This window comes from Alexandromys fortis, unplaced genomic scaffold, assembly GCF_014885135.2.
Source record: "Alexandromys fortis isolate MF-2015 unplaced genomic scaffold, M_Fortis_MF-2015_v1.1 scaffold_50, whole genome shotgun sequence".
Taxonomy (NCBI): domain Eukaryota; kingdom Metazoa; phylum Chordata; class Mammalia; order Rodentia; family Cricetidae; genus Alexandromys; species Alexandromys fortis.
Genome location: NW_026067932.1, coordinates 8864084 through 8881849, shown reverse-complemented (window position 1 = coordinate 8881849; position 17766 = coordinate 8864084). Strand labels below are relative to the sequence as shown.

Sequence of the window (17766 nt, the reverse complement as noted above, 5' to 3'; positions counted from 1 at the left end):
TTGGCACAGTCCATCCCTTGACCGGCTGCTTATAATTAAATGGTAAAACTTAGGCCAGAGTCAATGCAGTGGTTCCATATGCTGGTATTCGCACTAACTCAAAGTTGACCGTTTTAAAAAATAATATTTAAAGCATTACCCTCTATAAAATGTAAAGTGTCGGTAGTAAACCTCCGAGAGCTCTCTCTGAGGGCCATTAATCTTGGTGTATTATTCATCCAACATTCCTTGTGCGGTTTTAAACCCTTTGACATCATCCTGTAAGGCTGTCAGGAGGTTGGGCCATGCTGATCATCATTTTTATGTTGTTGGAATTGTTTTCTTTACTCGACATTCTTGGTGGGTTTGTAATAGCCTGCTAGATTTACCATCGAGTGTACTCTCCAGGCCTTGAAAAACAAGTTTTAATTCAGGCAATTTTACTTCTAATAACTCAGAAGATTTGGATGTGGCTGATAGAACGCCCCGGGAGAGCGCCTAGGGGGCAGTGACACCGCTGGTGCTCACTGGCAGAAGGAATCAACTGTGGTTGTCACAACAGAATTAAAAGTCGCTTGTGTGGAATGACGGTCCCAGCATGCTTGGGTAGTATCAAGATCATTGCAAAGAGGCTTATGTAGCCTGGAATGTTGTTGTCGTTGTTTTTGAGACAGTATTGCTATGTAGTCCTGGCTAGCCTGGCCTATGTCAGCCAGGCTGGCCTAGAACTCACAGAGATCCGCCTGACTCTGCCTCCTGAATGTTGGGGTCATCATGCCTGACAGTGAAATTTTTTTCAGAGTACATTTGGCATCAAAGAAAGGTCTAAACAGTTTTCCCTGAGTGTGCTTTTAGCTTTCTATGTTGGTATGTACAACAAATCTTAGGGGTTAAAAACATCTTTTACAAGTTTTAAAGCACAGGTATTGTAGACTGGGCCGCGGTGTTTCCGACATACAGTGATCCATCTTCTTCTGTTGCAGGGAAATTTGTATGAGTTTTTGAAGCTCACTGGATGGAGAGGATCCAAAGTGCTGTATTTTGGTGACCACATATACAGTGACCTGGCGGTGAGGAGTCTTCTTCCCTCAGTGGGGACTGTCATTTTTTCCACCTAGTAGGGGTGGAGGTAGTGACGCCATCTTTGTTTTCCTTAGACACTAGGAGTGTGTGTGGGTGGGGGGGGGGGGCAAAGTTTTGAGTGGCTCACTTTGACAAATCAGGAAAGATCGGAGTTGTGAAGAAGATAGCCTTTATTGTTCTCTTCGAAATGATGGAAAGAAGAAATGTGCTCAAAGAAAAATTTAATAAGCAAATTCCTTCCATATAAAGCACTATGATAATCATGAAATGCCAGGAACCTTTCTGTCCCCCCAAACTCCAAAGTAGCTGTGAGTCACAGCCATGATTTCCAGAGCAGAAACTTTCTCTGGGTGAAGCAGCCAAAGCCTGGGGCCAAATCGGTCTTAAATGAAGTGTAATTCACCACATCCAACCTGGTTAATAACCAACAGTTACAATTAAGAGTGACCGAATGGCTGCCTCCTTTGTCTGGGAGAGGTGACACACTGTTGCGTCCTGAGGGCTGGGAGAGGTGACACACTGTTGTGTCCTGAGGGCACTGATGTGGCAACCTCTGACCTCTGTGATCAGGATTTGACCCTGAAGCATGGCTGGCGCACAGGAGCCATCATCCCCGAGCTGCGGTCCGAGCTCAAAATCATGAACACGGAGCAGTACATTCAGACCATGACCTGGCTGCAGACCTTGACGGGGCTCCTGGAGCAGATGCAGGTTGGGGTGTTGCTTTTGCTGTTGTTGTTTCTCTCTCTCCTTTCCCTTGTAAGCTTCAGGACTGTCTCTGATCAAAGCATGTCCTGTATTTTCTGTGTAATATGAAGCGTAAGGGCTAAGCTGTCCTCGGCACACTGTAGCGTTGCTGGCGGTTATTTTGTCCTTTCCCCTTGATGGGACCTTTACAACTGTTCCTGGGAGCCATCTGGAGCCATCGCCAGGCCCTAATGGTAGGTGCTACTTTTGTTCCTCCGTTGGTGAAAACCTACTCACTGGTCCCCACTCAGTTACACTCAGCCGCCCTCCCTGCCTTTAGATTACCAGGGGATTCCCCTGCCCTGGCCTCAGTTTCCCCATCTGTAAAATGAAGGGTCCATGGGGATCAACATGCCAATCTAGCCACCGAAGAGTCACAGAGCAAGTTGGGATCCTGGGCCAGCCTCCAGTGGCACTGTGGTTAGCCGCTTTCCAGAGTTCAGTGGCAAGTCATGCAGCCAGTTTGGGGCAGTTTAGACGATGCTTTTGTTACACTCATTTCGGAGCCGCAGCCCCCGCAGCCCCCTCGGCTGTACCTGTGACTGCCTTTGGTCCTCCCACCCTATCTCAGGAGCCACCTGTCTCCCTTTGTGCAGCTGACAGCCCGTGCCTTGTGAATGGCCCTGTGAATGAATGCGAATCAGTGAGACGCTTAGGTTCAGTGGCACAGATGGCCACTCTTGGCTCGCACACCTGCAGCCTCTGGCCATGGCCTGCTGCCCACAGATTCTGCTGCCAAGCTTCGAGGAGAGGCAGGGTAGGCCTGTCCTCTTTCCTGGGGTACACATTCCAGTGCATGGGGCCCCGCACGTCCTCCAGGCCTGGGTTCCTGGAGGCTCTTGAGACCGTGCCTCTTGGCTCTTCTGACTGGGGTTTTGTTTTGCTTTCTTTACCGTGTGTGCTGTGAGGTGGTTTTCTAAAAATATTGGGTGTCGAGTCTGGCCTAATGCTGCTGAGTCTGTGTCACATGGTAGTAGCTGCTCCTTATGTGCCTGCCATCGTGCCAAGGGCTTGTGTAGGGCACGGCCTTCAGTCACGGCTGTCCTGTGTGTGCAGGGACATTTTAGAATAAGGAAGCTGGGTTTTGGGAGGTTAGTGACAGGTCTGCCTGAGTCTGGACTGCCCAGCACCACCCTGAAGTGCTTGCCACCTTAGTGGTTGTCAGGTGGGGCTAAGACTCCATGATACTCTTACTGGGACGCTCTCTGTGTTTTTGTTTTAGTTGCCTATGGTTATGTGGTCAAAAAATATGAAATGGAAAATTTAGGAAATAAACAATCCGTAAGTTTTAAATAACGTTCATAGTATATTGTTAAAGCTATTTCTTAATCATTGGGCATTAATCTCATTTTGTGCCTAATTTATAAGTTGAATTTTGTTATAGGTATGCACATATAGGAAAAACTGTGTGTGTGTGTGGTTTGTTAGTGCCCACAATTAGGTCATGGGGTCTGGGAACAACCCTCTCTCTGAGGATAAGGAGACAGCTCCTGCCTGACTTGTATTCCTTCTGTGACTGAGCATCCGATCAAATACACGTGTGACCTGCATGTGCTGGTGATAGTGACTGCATATGCATGTGTGACCTGCGTGTGCTGGCTGTAACGGTTGCATATACATGTGTGACTTGTGTGTGCTGGCTGAATACAGTTGTCTCTGGAACGAGGTTTCCCCTCTGACCTACGGAAAATGCTTGCTAGCTGAGAGAATGGTAGTATTTACATATTCCTGTGACATACAACATGCATCACACAAGACACAGACTAGGGAAGTAAGAAGAGGGAATTGGCGTGTCTATTTCTCCCCTGACATTATAGGAGAGGAGATGGAGGCTCGGAGCTGAGGTCACTTGTCCCTTACAGAGTAGCTGCAGCGTAGAGCCAGGTAGACGTGGAGTCTGACTTAAGGTTCAGATCTCACATTCATTTCTTCCTCTCCAAACTCTGGGGTAAGCCTGAGAGCATAGCCTGCCTATGTCCCATGATTCCTTGAGCTTAGCAGGAAATCCCGGTGCTGGCCTTACGCTGGCCTCTGTCCAGCTCTTTGGTCTTTACCTGCCTGCTGCATCCCTTCAAGTTCTGATGCACTAAAGAGTTCGGTTGGTGTGGGTAACGTATCTTTCCTCACCGCCCTACCCGGACTACCATTTTTCCATTGATCTGATGACTTATGCTTCCAGAACTTCCTGTGATGGTTATTTTCAGAATAGGCAGATCATTATTAGGAAAATATGTTCTGTGAGATTGGGTTTAATTTGGGGACAAGTAGCAGAGTGTCGTATGGCGTTAAGTCTGATGAACTAAGCAGAAGAATGTAACTTTTGGTTTTGGAAAAATGACTATAAAGAGTAATTTCCTTGGTCATGAAGGACATTCAAAGTGGCCATGACTATGGTGACAGCTGGGGTCTGTAGGCCTCTGCAGGGGCCATGGACGGGGGCAAGCGTGACTAGATGCTGATGACGTGGGTGCAGGAGAGGAGGCTGCTCATGCCTAAGTGATGGAGAACGACCTGGGAGGGTAGCATGCACGTGACGGAGACATACACACAGGCGAAACACTCGCACACTAAAATGGAACACTAAGATAAATGGGACCACTAACTAAAAATGTGTCTGTAGTACCCCATCAAAGCTCAGAGGTGCTGGCTCAGTTCCTGCTGCCTTAGGAGGGCTAAGGTTTTACCAGTGACTGCTGCTTCCTGGCTCTGGACAGATATCAGGCAGGAAATCTAAGGCTCAGTTGGAACAGGTTTTGACTGGCTGATGGTTGAGCTGGGCAGTTGTGACAAACAGGAGGGGTTGGCTCTCTGAGCCCCAAGTTTGCCCTGTGGTCACAGACTGAGGTAGCAGCACCCGTGAGTGCCCTGACACTGGCTTCACTGTTGCCATTTAGCGGTGAGAACCTTGGTTGAGGTGCCACCTCCTGGCTCGCGGGGAGTCGTCTGTCACTTTCCTTTTGCCATTTGCTCATATTCTGGCTCACCAGAGAGTTTGTCACGTCTCCTTTTCATCGAAGCTGATGTGACATTAGGGTTATAAAAGTGAAGAGCGTCCGAGTCCCGTTGTTTTGTGTAAGTGAAACACTTCGGTGCTAATTTCCAGATGCCGTGGGCTTAGGATCTATGGATGTATCGCCACGTTTCTTACGGCGTGCATTCACCATAAGTGAGGTTGTCAGTAAAGACATCGGCTTCGATAAATAAGAACACTCCATCCACATGATTGGGTGCGTTCCCACAACACACACCATGCTCCTTCTCAGCCATTCTTTTCATACTCGGGGAGTAGGGACAGAAGATACCATGTAATGTGTATTTACCATGGAATATATGGGTATTACGGGCATGGCTCACATATCATATGTGGATATATATGTATTGTGTTATATGTAACCTTTAGTAACGGTTTCATGCCTTTCTAATTTTACATCTTAATTTGCTATAATACGTTCTTAGATTTCGCATTGCGTATGTGTGTCTGTGTGCGTGCACACACGCCACCTCATTTGTGTGAGGTCAGAGGACATCTTGTAGGAGTGGTTCTCTTTCCACTCGGGATGGAACCAGGTCACCAGACTTGGGGGCGGGCGTCTTGATCTGTTGAGCCATCTCAGTCCTAAGCCAGGCTTCTAATAGTAGAGAACTGAAGCTTCTGTGTGTGTGTCAAGAAGCCAGGCTTTCACTTGGGAGAACGCATTACTTCACACAAGCGCCTCCTTATTAGACTTAAGGACTGAGATTCTTTCATGAAAAGTTACCCATTAAGAAATGCTTACTGCTAATGGGTTTGTCTGAAACCAAAGCTCTGGAAACAGTTGGCTTCTGTCCCTGCAGGTCTACAGAGACGCTGACTCCCAGCTGGTTCTGCAGGAGTGGAAGAAGGAGAGGAAGGAGATGAGGTAAGGGCTTTGTGCCCACCCTGTGAGTACCACCCTACCCTTGCTATGCTCTGTGCATCCGAGGTGACGTCCGGAGGTATCCCGTTCTAGCTCCCAGGTGTGACAGTGACTTTTAAGTCTCCAGGACCAGTTCTGTAGGATGGTGACGTGAGGTGTTTCTTCAGAGCCAGCTGTGAGCTCCATCTGTCCTCTGCCCTTGCCACTGGAAACCCTGGGGGCTATGGCTTTTCTTCTCCCTGTGACTAGCGCCAGGTTGTTGGTAGCTGGTGACACACGGCTGTTGGCACTGTGTTGGGGGTGGGCTCTGAACACGGGAATCCTCAGCCTGCTGTTTCAGGAGTACTCCCAGAAAGCCTTCCTGTTGTCAGAGATGTCATGAGTGTGCCCCGAGAGAACGGTTGTCCGTAGGAGCCTTAGTGACACCCGTGCTCCCCTGCGATGGGTGCTTTCACACTCTCTGCCAATTGTATGTGGGTGTCCTATGCCCTGGTATAGCCCGAGATGTGGAAAGGGGTTGTTTCAGGGCTTCTGATCCCTGAGCAATGGCAGGGACATGACAAGGGATGTTGAAGGCTCTGCAGAAGCCAAGCCTGCACGGAGTCCCATCCTACCTCTTCCTCAGCCCGTTGGCTGGCTTGGGCTTATTGTGACCTGATTCTTTTGCTATAAAAATGTGGAGCAGAGGAAAGTAGGAAAGGGGGACAATGGGATTGACTGCAGGACCCGTCTCTGAAGGCCTGCGGTCCACAGCACACGGGTTACACACTTTCAGGACCCTACAGTGGCTCATTAAGGAAGCGCTTCACCTGACAGGAATCTCCCGTTGGCCCCACACCCGTGCCATCTGCATATCTTTTTGTTTTTGTTTCTCTTCTCTCTTTTGTTATTATTTTTATTTAGATTGTTTTCACGTGCAGGAGTGTTTTGCTTACATATATGTCTGTGCACCTCGTCCATGCCTTGTGCCAATGGAGGTCAAAAGAGGACTTCACGTCCCCTAGAACTGGAGTTACAGACAGCTGTGGGCTGCCTTGTGGGTGTTGGGAATCCTCTGTAAGAACAAAAAGTACTCTTAGTCACTGAGCCATCTCTCCGGCTCCTCCCCTCTCATCTCCATGAGATGTTGCAGGAAAAGTTTAAATGCCATCTGTGTGGTTCATCTGCAGAGACCTGGTTGGGGTTTTAACCTGCGGCCATTTGGTCATTGCCTCTGTCAATTTCCGATGACAACTGGAGTTGTTAACTACTAACTACTGAGTGGTTTTTATGCACAGTTGTGCAAGAGAGACTTCTGTTGTATCTGTAACCTGCGTTACGCCACTCAAATGGCACTGACCCATTTTGCTGGAATGTTGACTGAGATGAGAACACACAGAGGCCTCCCACCGTGGCCTGAGTGCCCGTGGGTGCCGTGGGCTAGGCTGGGAGGGAGCGTGCAGGGCACTGCAGGGTCTGCCATGGAGGGTGGTAATCAATGTTATAATCCATAACTCTTCCATGAGAAGACTGAGGGTTTACAGCATTTTATTTCCTTGCTTAGTTCTTGGCCTAGGAACACGCAGAATTCTTTGTCTCAGTACCTCCAGAACTGCTCCGCCGGCTCTGATCTGCACATAGTGTGTGTCTGGAGGAGCACGCATTCACACTCCAGCCTCAGAGTAGTACTTTAACTGTAAGTGGGGAATGTGACCAGCTAGCTGAGAGGAGGCCTGACAGATGGTGTTTTGTGGTTTCTTTGTTTTGTAGGACAGGGTCTCCCTGTGTAGCCTAGGCTGGCTTCCCGATCTGACTTCAGCCCTGGGTCAGATATGCAGGCATTGGCCCCATACCTGGCTCACACAGTTTCTCTGGGAATTAGGTCATTAGGTCTGCTCTTTGCTAACTGGCTACTTTTTCTTTCCAGTAGCTTTTTGTTTTAAGTATATTTTTACGCAAGTAGTTAAGAAAAATCCATTTTAAAACCTTTCTCTGTTGCTTTGTTTTTATTTCTTGACACTTCAGAGAAATGACCAAAAGTTTCTTCAACGCCCAGTTTGGGAGCTTGTTCCGTACAGACCAGAACCCGACCTACTTCCTGAGGCGCCTGTCGAGGTTTGCTGACATTTACATGGCGTCCTTGAGCTGTCTCCTGAACTACGATGTCCACCACACATTCTACCCTAGGAGGACTCCCCTGCAGCACGAGCTCCCCGCATGGTCGGACAGCCCCTCTGCCTTCAAAGCCCCCCTTTTGCAGGAGGCTCAGGCCAAGTAATCCTGTGTCTGCCGGCGGAAAAAGCCAGGAGCAGCCACGGCCTCAGCGGCCTCACAAAGGGCCCAGTGGGCCTGAGAGCTGCTTTTCCAAAGAGTCAGACAACACCTTTTGTATTTTTCCTACCTTACCACGAATACTGTCCTGTCCAGGTATAGACAGGAGCTGGCTGCCTGGTTCTGCCCTCTTCTGCACAGCATTGAAACACGGATGCAGCCTTGTTTACTGTGGAACCAACGCCAAGCGTTTTGAGACAAGGGAGCCCTCTTGATGCCGTCTGTGTGCAGCAGGTCAAGAGAGGGCATGCCGTGGTTCTGAGACATTTCTTGGTTGTTTACAAGCAGAGCCTTGGGGACTACGAGGGCACGGTGACACCTGCCGCCAGGTCCCTGGTCTTCTGACCCTAGGCTTTTGCAGACTTTTACACATACTGCTCCAGGAGACCAGAGCCTCCCACAATGACTTTGTTGAGGAAGAACAAGAAGCATTTGTCCTCAGTGTGAATCTGCTTTGTCTGCCCCGAGCTGGCGAAGGGGGTGATGGCCAGATTTCCGCCTCCCCAGGGGTGGGTGAGGGGATGGCAGCTCTAGTTAAAACTGCCTTTCAGCTGGCGGGTTGGACTTCGCAGAAGACGACAAGAAGCAAAGCTGTGGGGCTCAGTCTGTGGCCTGTGCAAGCCTGTGTGCTAGGGCACTTGGGACAGGCAGCTCGCTGGTGGAATTTCACAGTTCATGCTGAGAGCCAAGCTCACAAGGGGCATCTCTTCCTCCCTCCGTGCTCCGGGGGAAGGAATCCTTTATTACATCTGCTTTCCAGTGTCTTTGAACATATTTGATGCTTTGAAAGCCGCAGGAATGGCTGCTGTTGGGGGAGATGACACACAGTCCTGTGCTTGTGGCTTGATTAGCCTCGTCTCCTGTCACCGGCCCATTGAAAGCTTCTGTGCTGATGTGGTTCCTGCCGCCGCCATAGCTGCTCTTCCCCCTCCTCCTTACCCCCTCCATCCTCACTCCCTCCAGTTAGGGTTTTGCAATGGAGCCCAGGCTGGCCTTGGACTCAATCCTCCTGCCTCAGTCTCCTGAGTGTTGGATTACAGGCATGCAACTGTGGTGTGACACATGTTAAATCTCAAGAGTGGCACGAATGAAGGAGGCTCGTGGCGAGTGCTCGCTATTCGGCACCCTTACTACAGTAAACAGATCGTAGCTGTCTGCTGATAGACTGCTCCCTGGCCTTTCCTAGGCCCTGTCCCAATACAGAAGCTGAATGGGCTGTCCAGCATCCACTGGGATGCCATGTATTACCATAGGGATCTTAGCTGTTTGTTGTGTTAACACCATGGCAGAGGTGACCCTCCAGGCCCCCTCCTGTGTTGTGTTCTAAACACTGGGGTTGAGCATTCTGATCTCTTTTTAAAGATAGGATAGGCATTTTTCTGTTCATGTTTTCCCCGGCGTTAGCCGCCGGGGGTGAGGGTGGGGGTGGGAGTGGGGAGGTTTGGCAGCTGGCATCTAATGCCAGCAGGTGACAGCTGGCATCTAATGCCAGCAGGTGACGCCCAGCACTGTCAGGATCTCAAAAGGATGCGTGCTGCTAGGGATGCCCCGGGGGCGTCCTTTTGAGATCCCGACAGTGCTGAGCAGTGCTGGCCTTAGATGCCAGCTGCCCAAACCCCCAGCGGCTAACACTGGGGGAACAAGAGAAGAGCAAAACACCCACCCTACCGACTGGCCTGCGCCTTCCCTTCTCAGATGCTGCTCCGGGCAGACCCCCATGCAACAGCTTCTTGCATGAAGCATGTCTTTCCTTTCTCCTCCCACAGCGCTCCTGTGTCTCTTGTTACGAGCTTGGGCTCCAATGTAGTTCTTGTGTAGAGGAATGAGATTGTGCCCGTGTGCTATCAGGCACGATACACGCGACGTAGGTTTACTATTTATTTGGAATGTGAGTTTGCTATTTATTCTACATGTTGATTGTATATGTTGTGATAATGAACTTACAGCCAAATAAAAGCTTGAGTTGTGTCTCCTGGTTTGTTGGTACACCGCCAGCTGTGCACTTAAGTCAGCTGCAAAACATGGTTTGCCCCAGGAGTTGAGGTTATTCTACTAAAGGAAGCCAAAGATCAAAAAGTCATCCTAGGGTTGGGACTATTGCTCCCTGGTGGAGTGCTTACCCAGCATGCTTGAGGCCCTGAGTTTGATGCCCAGCACCCCAAAAGAAGCAATCTAGTGGACCCACAAAAGGGTATTGATAAAGGGTGAAATGTAGATTTGTTTCTGGGGTTTGAAACGAGATTTCTTGTGTGAGCTCTGTCTTGGGCAGGCAGCAGGGGTGGGGGATGCAGGGGTGGGGGATGCAGGGGTGGGGGATGCAGGGGTGGGGATGGTTGAGTGTGCAACATAGTGAAGAACAAGAAATGGCGGTTCGCCTGCTTGCTTGTGTTTGTTTACCTGGGAAGCTGGGACGTGCTGAGGAATATTAAGAAAATTTGTGCCAGCTGGTGGTGGTGCACGCCTTTAATCCCAGCACTCAGGAGGCAGAGGCAGGCGGATATCTGAGTTCAAGTCCAGCCTGGTCTACAAAAGCTAGTTCCAGGACAGCCAGGGCTATACATAGGGTTTCTATGTAAAAACACACACACAAAAAAACTTGGATGAGTTTATAAATATTTTGATTGCCTTATTTTCCTGTCTTATATGTATGTATAGGTTTAGCATCTGTACTGGCACTTAACCCTCACAGTGCCGAGTGGACCCCCATCTGTGCCCGTGTCCCCCGGTGTGATGCTGGATGTCACGGAGCCACTAGTTAATCTGCCCTACACTTGTTTTGGGGCGATTCCTGGAAATGTGGCATGGCTCCTTCGTGACGTGTTGTCCCAGAGGTAGTGATAAATTATCCTCTGCAGAGGACTGGGGCAGCTCCAGTTTCCTGGAGTTGAGAGAGTTTATAAGATCTTAAGGTAAATGCAAGGACACAAAACTAAAGAATCCATGAGACAGATGTTGGCTAATTGAAAGGGCTCTAATTAGCCTTAATAAGTAGTTTGCGTTCATAGCTTGACCCCTCCTAGGCACTCAGTGACTTTTTATTTTCTTCTATAATATTTATTGAGCACGTACTTGTGGCAGGTACTTCTGGGTACTGGGATACAAAGTTCACGAGGTGAAGCCCTGCCGTAGGCACTTACAGTAACAGGAAAATACCACAGGATCACAGTTACCCGAAAGATAAGGCGGAATAGAGCAAGGCCATCTGGAATGCCCAAGAACAACAGCCTCAGAGGAGGTAGAGGTCCCTCTGGATGGGCCTGGCAATGTGGCACCTTGCCCATGGAAACAGCCCTCTATTAACCAGAGAGGTGAGGTATGGTTTCTGACTCTATCATAGTGTAGAACAGGAGACAGCTGGTGTTGAGAACCCCACAGTAGAGCCCTGCTGGCTCAGGGGTTCACGTGGCACTGGCTGCTGGATGGCTGCTCACATCAGGGCCTCAGTGCCCCCAGGGGGTCGCTGCTCTCCACCTCCTGTTCTTCAGGGTCCTGGAAGATAGGGTGTCACTGTTGAGGGCTGTGACACCGGGGCGGAGCTGTTGCTCCTGCAGCTGTCCCCTGGGAAACACTGCTCAGCCCTGGGGCCGAAAGCATGCCGTGTGTTAGGTGTACGCATTACAGGAGGCTTTTGGTACACTGATGCCTCAATGTGGGGTACGGATGGGGGTGCTGGCCAGAGCGGCTTATGCTGGGACCGCACATGCTCTGCTGCCTGAGCTGCCTGTGAGGTCCTCTGTGATGTTGGTTCCTCCTCTCTAACAGCACCGTAGGGATATCTGCTTCACTAGCGAGGTGCGAGGGTTAGCCAGTGATGATTAAAATGATGGTCCTTGGACTTCCCACAGGGCAGGGAACCCTGATTGCTCTTTGGGCTGATGAGGGAGGGGGACTTGACTGGGGGAGGGGGAGGGAAATGGGAGGCAGTGGTGGGGAAGAGACAGAAATCTTTAATAAATAAATAAATAAATTAAAAAAATGATAAAAGTTTCACACACAGGTGACGCATGGACGCCCTGCCCCCTGCCAGGGAGCCCTGCTAAGCTGCCGGCTGTCATCAGGTCTGAGCGGCACCAAGGTTTTGACAAGCAGCACGCGTTAGCAAAGGTTTCTCAAGGGTGTTTGGATGTAGAGAGCTGGGACAGGTGCCCCCTCTCCAATATTAAAGTCAGAGGATGTAGCCTGTTGGTGTCCTGGACTCAGGGGTCCTTTACTGGAACTTTCTGGCTACTCGTTCTGACTGAATCTAGCTGAATCCTGCTTCTAGAATGCAGTCCCTTTGCTCCAGGTGACTCTGTCATGCGGAAAGCTGACAGACAGTGCCCCAGGAGAAGGCAACAGACGGGGAGGTGTGGCGTGGCGTGCGCGCGTGCATGGAGCAGCTTAACACCCCACCCGCCACAAGCTTTTGAAATGACGGTGCCAACAGGAACAAACCTGTACTAGTCAATAAACATAATCCATACTCCAACACTGCTGAAATCTGAACACAGTCTTTACGTGGTTAAAAAATAAAACAAGATTTGCCATGTGGTTATTTTTCAACCCATTGCAAAGATAATCCAACCTGCTACCGCACACATTACCAGCCACAGAATACTGACTCATGGTTTACACCTATCACAGTAAATAATCTTAAAATAGTTTCTCAAGAAAACCTTGTAGTGTTCAGCGACGACCTATAAAAACTCAACTACACAGCCGGGTGTGGTGGCACAGTCTCTGATCCCAGCCCTTGGGAGCAGAAGGAGGTGAACCTCTGAGTTCTGGACAGCCTGTCCTACATAGTGAGTTCCAGGCTAGCCAAGGCTGCACAGCGAGACCCTATCTCAATAAGAAAATAGATAAATACTATATGTGTTTGATTTAATGGGACTTCCAGAGTTATTTTTTTTTAAGATAAACTATACTGTGATTTGTGGGAGGAATGTATATTCTAAGCACTGAACTGACAGCGGCCATCTGGCTTTGGTTAATACTATACAGAGCTGTTAACCCATAGAAGCCCAGATTCAACTGTTGCCTTGACCCAAAGTACACAGTCAGCTTGTGTGGCATTCCTATCAGGCAAGGATGCTCAGCACACTGCTAAATTCTTAAGATGCCTTCCCCTCGCTTCCTAGCCCAGAACTGATGGAAAACGGCAGGCAGGCTACCGTTCCCACTTCCTGTGAATGGGGAGCCCTGGGTAGAGTCTGAGTAGCCCCATCCATGCTCAAGTCTCACTAACTTAGTCCCCTTTTGGAAGACTAGACCAGAACACCACCGTTGTTAGAGGCCTCCCTAAGCAAGAATCGGCTCTGTCCAAGGCAGAACTGAGCAGCTGTGAGCATAGCTAAGGGAAGCCCCTCCTACAGGCCGGCTTCCCATCTGCAGTGGCATCCCACCAGACCTGAGGTGGGCTAGGCAGTCACCAGTTTGAGGCTTCTGCCAGCTACACAAAAGCAGGGCCCTCTGAACAGAAAACTGACCCCAGGCTTGCTGTCTGAGATGCGTCCTAGACGGGTGGCTCTTCCTGGGGTGCAGCATCTTGCACCCCAGAATTCTGTACCCCAGCATCCTGCACCCTAGAATTCTGCACCCCAGCATACTGCACCCCAGAATTCTATACCCCAGCATCCTGCACCCCATAATTCTGCACCTCGGCATCCTGCACCCCAGAATTCTATACCCCAGCATTCTGCACTCCAGAATTCTGCACCCCAGCACTCTACACCCCAGAACCCTACACCCCAGTATCCTGCACCCCAGCATCCTGCGCCCCAGCATCCTATGCCCCAGCATCCTGCACCCCAGCATCCTACACCCCAGCACCCTGCACCCCAGCACTCTACACCCCCAGAACCCTACACCCCAGTATCCTGCACCCCAGCATCCTGCGCCCCAGCATCCTACGCCCCAGAACCCTACACCCCAGTATCCTGCGCCCCAGCATCCTACGCCCCAGCATCCTGTACCCCAGCACCCTGCACCCCAGCACTCTACACCCCAGCACCCTATACCCCAGCATCCTGCACCCCCGCTGAGCCCTTCCCTAGCTTCCCTGGAGGAAAGCTCAGACTCACTGGGAAGGGGTCACAGGAGGACTCGGGGGGTGCTGCTGCTGAGCTCTCATACACAGGGTTTGTGACGTTCTCAGGCTGCTGTTTGCCAAAGGCCAAGACATCGATGTCCTCTTCTGACTGTTAAAGGAATCACAAGGTTGAGAGGCAGGACTGTCCCCAAGGCACTGTCCACCCCAGGAGCCTTTTCAGGGCACTGTTGAGATGGCTGACATGTGATAGAAGGCACTGGGCCCACGTGACAGCGTACCTGTCTGCCCAGGTGTGTCTCCCAAATCGACCCATAAGACATTCCCACCCCCCAGAGATGTCCCCATGGCTCCCGCCGCTAGTTCTCCCGCCATATGCACCGACGAGCCCGTTACCCTGGAGTCGTGTGGCCATCCCTGAACTTAGACCATGTTTGTGCTACACATGATGGTTTGAATGTTCTCACCCGAACATGCATTTTGAGCTCTTAGGAGGGCAGGGGACTTGGTTCTGCCGTGGTGTTTGCAGGGCCTGTGGGGTGGCGGTTCTGGGTACAGGGAACAGCAGGGCAAAGCGTAACCCAGTGGGACGGTGGCTCTAACGGGCTCAGGCCAGGACCTGGCTTTCACCCTAGGATCCTCAGACTGTGTTGAGAACTTGGGAGAGAGTCCTCTGTAGCAGGAAAGGCCATGCCAGGAGGGCCACGTGACCTCCCATTACCCGGCTTTCAGGTCTGTGAGCTGAACAGCCCTGCCGACTGGAAGTGGTCTGGCTCGTGGTGTTTTGGTTATAGTATAGTATAGAAGCCTCTGAGCTTCTAGATAGGCCAACTGTCTTCTGGGAGGCGTGGACTATTACCTGAGGGTACTGCACAGCTGTTCCTGAGTGTGCAAGAGACGGGGGAAGGGTACAGAGCGCAAGAGGGAGGCCGCTCCATGGCTGCCCAGCCCAGTTCTCGGGGTACTGTGGTTTGATATGTGTCTTGCAAAGGCTCTTGGTTCAAGACTGGACCCTACCCCTGGGCATTCTTGGGAGTCAGGAGGTGGGGCCTAGTGAGATGAAGTCTGGTAATTGAGGGGTGTGCCCATGAAGGGGACTTGGGAAGCCTGGCCCCTCTTCGTCCTCTCTCTTTGCCTCCCATCCACCGTGAGGTGAGTACTCTTCGTGAGGTGCTGTCTCCCCACAGACCCAAAAGCCAAGTCACCATGGACTGGGACCACGAGCTAAACTTTTCTTCCACATAACCTGAGTAACAGAAGACTGGCTGACACCTAGGGCCGCCCCCTGGTCATCTCAGGAGCTTGCTGACGAGCTGGACTCAGCTCTGCAGATAGGGTGGAGTGGGGTGTGCTGGCTTGAGAGTGAAGCTGTGCGGAGAGGTTCTAGACCCCGATCCCCAGCTCTCAGGGCCAGTCCCGACGCCCACGCCTACCATGGTGGGCACTCATCTGAGACTCCTCCCAGGAAGCAGGAGCATGGGGCGGGGTAGTTACTCTAGTTGCTTATAATCAAATACCAGCTCCCGGGTGAGGACACATTTGAGGTAGCCCCGCCCCCGGAGCTGGCCGTTGGAATGGGCCTGATGGGCGGATGGCAGGTGTGACTGCCACCCGTGGGAGGTGAAGCCTGGTGTAAGTCACCACGACGAGCTTGGTGCCACGTGAGGCTGTCCTTGACATCCTGCCTCCCTGCATTCCAGCTTCCTGTGAGGCCCTTGTCAGAAGTCAAGCTGTGCCAGCCCTGACCTTGGACTTCGCAGGCTCCAGAGCCCCAAGCCAATAAATGTGTGCTCTTTGTAACCCTCACAGTCTTAGACATCCTGGTGTCATCGTTTTGTGTTTGTGCGTGTGCAGGTGTACAAGGGCCAATGTGTGCCCATGTGTGTAGAGGCCAAAGGACAATCTCAGGTATTAGCCATTCTTTTTGTAAGGCTTGTCCACTCACTGAAGCTGGAACTTGCCACCTCAGCTAGACGGGCTAGCCAGTGAATCTCAGAGACCTCTCTCTCTCCCCAGTGCTGGTTTTACAAGCACACACCACTGAACCTGCTTTTATTATATGGAACCTGAGAGTTGAACTCAGGTCCTCGTGGTTGCAAAGCAGACGTCTCAGTGGCTGAGCGATCTCTCCAGCTCCGTTTGCTTTTGTTTTCATTGTTTGTTTGTTTTTAAACAAGATTTCACTGCATAGCTGGCCATGAAATTGTGGTGTGCCCCCCCCCCCCCCCCCCCCCCCCCCAACTCATGATCCTGCTACACCTGCCTGCTGACCACTGGGATGATAGGTGTGTGTGGCCTGCGTGTGCAGAGCAGAGGAGAGGCGGCCCGTCACTGCCGGCTCAGCTCTCTCTCTTACCTCAAAACGCTGGAAGCCGGTTGTTCTCTGGTTTAGTCGGAAGTAAGCATAGGTGGCCAGAGCAACTGCACCGGTGACCAGGATGACAGCACAGACTATGCCTGTCCTCAGGCCTGTGTGGGCAGGGCTCTGTACACGGAGAGGAAAGAGGTCAGTTCTTAAGATGGTGATTTCCCAGAGAGTATGTCTGAGTTCACCCTATTCTTGCTTGCCCGGGCACCTTGGAGTGATTCATTAAAACAATGCCAAATTAATATGATTCCAGGCCTCATTGCTGCCAGGAACTATTGCTTACAATAACCTACAGAGATATGGACAGTCATTTCCCCTGTTTTTATATGGGGAACTAAGGCAAAGAGATGCTAAGTACTTGCCCAAACCACACAGCTTTCTAGAGGCACAGTGGGCTTTAACACCTATCTGGTTTGGAGCATATATGCACAGCCACCGTGCTGTGGAACTTTCTAGTAGCTAGCAGCTCACCTCGTGTGCCCCTGAGAAAATGTTAGGATACTAACAATAACCACAGCCAGCCTTTTGAGAGCGTGTGGGCTGTGCCAGGAGCTGCTCTAAGGACTTAGTGTTTTTTCCTGCAGTCTCCCAGGTCAGAGAACTGCTGTGAACCCGTTTGCACACACTGGGAAGATGAGAAAACGGGCTCAGAGATGCTCAGAGATCAGTTTATGATTTCTGGTCCCCCCCCCCCCCCCGACTCATCTTTCTCTTTTCATCAACAAGCTAGTGGGACTGTAAGCTGGCGGGCATGCATATTGGGGAATGCATGTTTGACACTGGAGCTTCCCGGCTCCTCGCCAGGAACCTGAATACTCACTGCTGGCACATCGGGGGCTTTCAGAGGCTCAGAAATGACATGAAGGAGCCCGTTGGAGGCAATGATGTCCCACTGCAGAATGGCTCTTCCATCCACAAACCTGGTCTCCTAGGGAAAAGAGGAGCGGGGAATGTGAGGCCTGGGTCCTCTTTCCCCTTTCCCCTCACAGGCGGTTCCCCACAGGGTTCTGAGGCTTCAGGCTGAAGTTTCAGCCTGGCCTCCCTTAGTGCCATCAAACACCTGCTGACTTTGTGCTACCCGACAAGCTGCAGAGACCTTTGGGTTTACTCCCCAACCCTCTGTGTGGGAGAGGAGCTATCGGCTCACACCGCACCTCTAGGGGGAGTTTTCTGTTAATCCTGGTGTGAGCACTAGCTTGTGGAGCAGGTGGAACTGAGGCTCCACCTCCCACCTGTGGAGTTACCGCCTTCTGATAGGTTCAGGTGGCTCGGATGCATGAGCATGGATGCTCAAGGAGGACTTGTCTAAAGCACTTCCCCTAGGGCTCATCACATCAGATGCTAGTCTCCACACA

The 17766-nt window shown here is 51.1% G+C and overlaps 2 protein-coding genes across 2 annotated transcripts in view; one reads left to right on the top strand and one right to left on the bottom strand.

Moving 5' to 3' along the window:
- Positions 1–9985, top strand: part of Nt5dc3 (5'-nucleotidase domain containing 3) — a 44696-nt gene extending 34711 nt beyond the window's left edge. Inside the window, exons 11-14 of the mRNA XM_050145548.1 lie at positions 963–1049; positions 1633–1773; positions 5644–5708; positions 7710–9985. Coding sequence (XP_050001505.1) covers positions 963–1049; positions 1633–1773; positions 5644–5708; positions 7710–7962 — 546 coding nt within the window. The 3' untranslated portion in view covers positions 7963–9985. The remainder of the gene's footprint in view (positions 1–962; positions 1050–1632; positions 1774–5643; positions 5709–7709) is intronic.
- A 369-nt stretch (positions 9986–10354) lies between these two features.
- The window catches only part of Stab2 (stabilin 2), a 135463-nt gene continuing 128051 nt past the window's right edge, over positions 10355–17766 (bottom strand). The window contains exons 66-69 of the mRNA XM_050145546.1: positions 17232–17339; positions 16400–16528; positions 14078–14194; positions 10355–11504 (exon numbers count right to left, since the gene is read on the bottom strand). Coding sequence (XP_050001503.1) covers positions 11448–11504; positions 14078–14194; positions 16400–16528; positions 17232–17339 — 411 coding nt within the window. The 3' untranslated portion in view covers positions 10355–11447. The remainder of the gene's footprint in view (positions 11505–14077; positions 14195–16399; positions 16529–17231; positions 17340–17766) is intronic.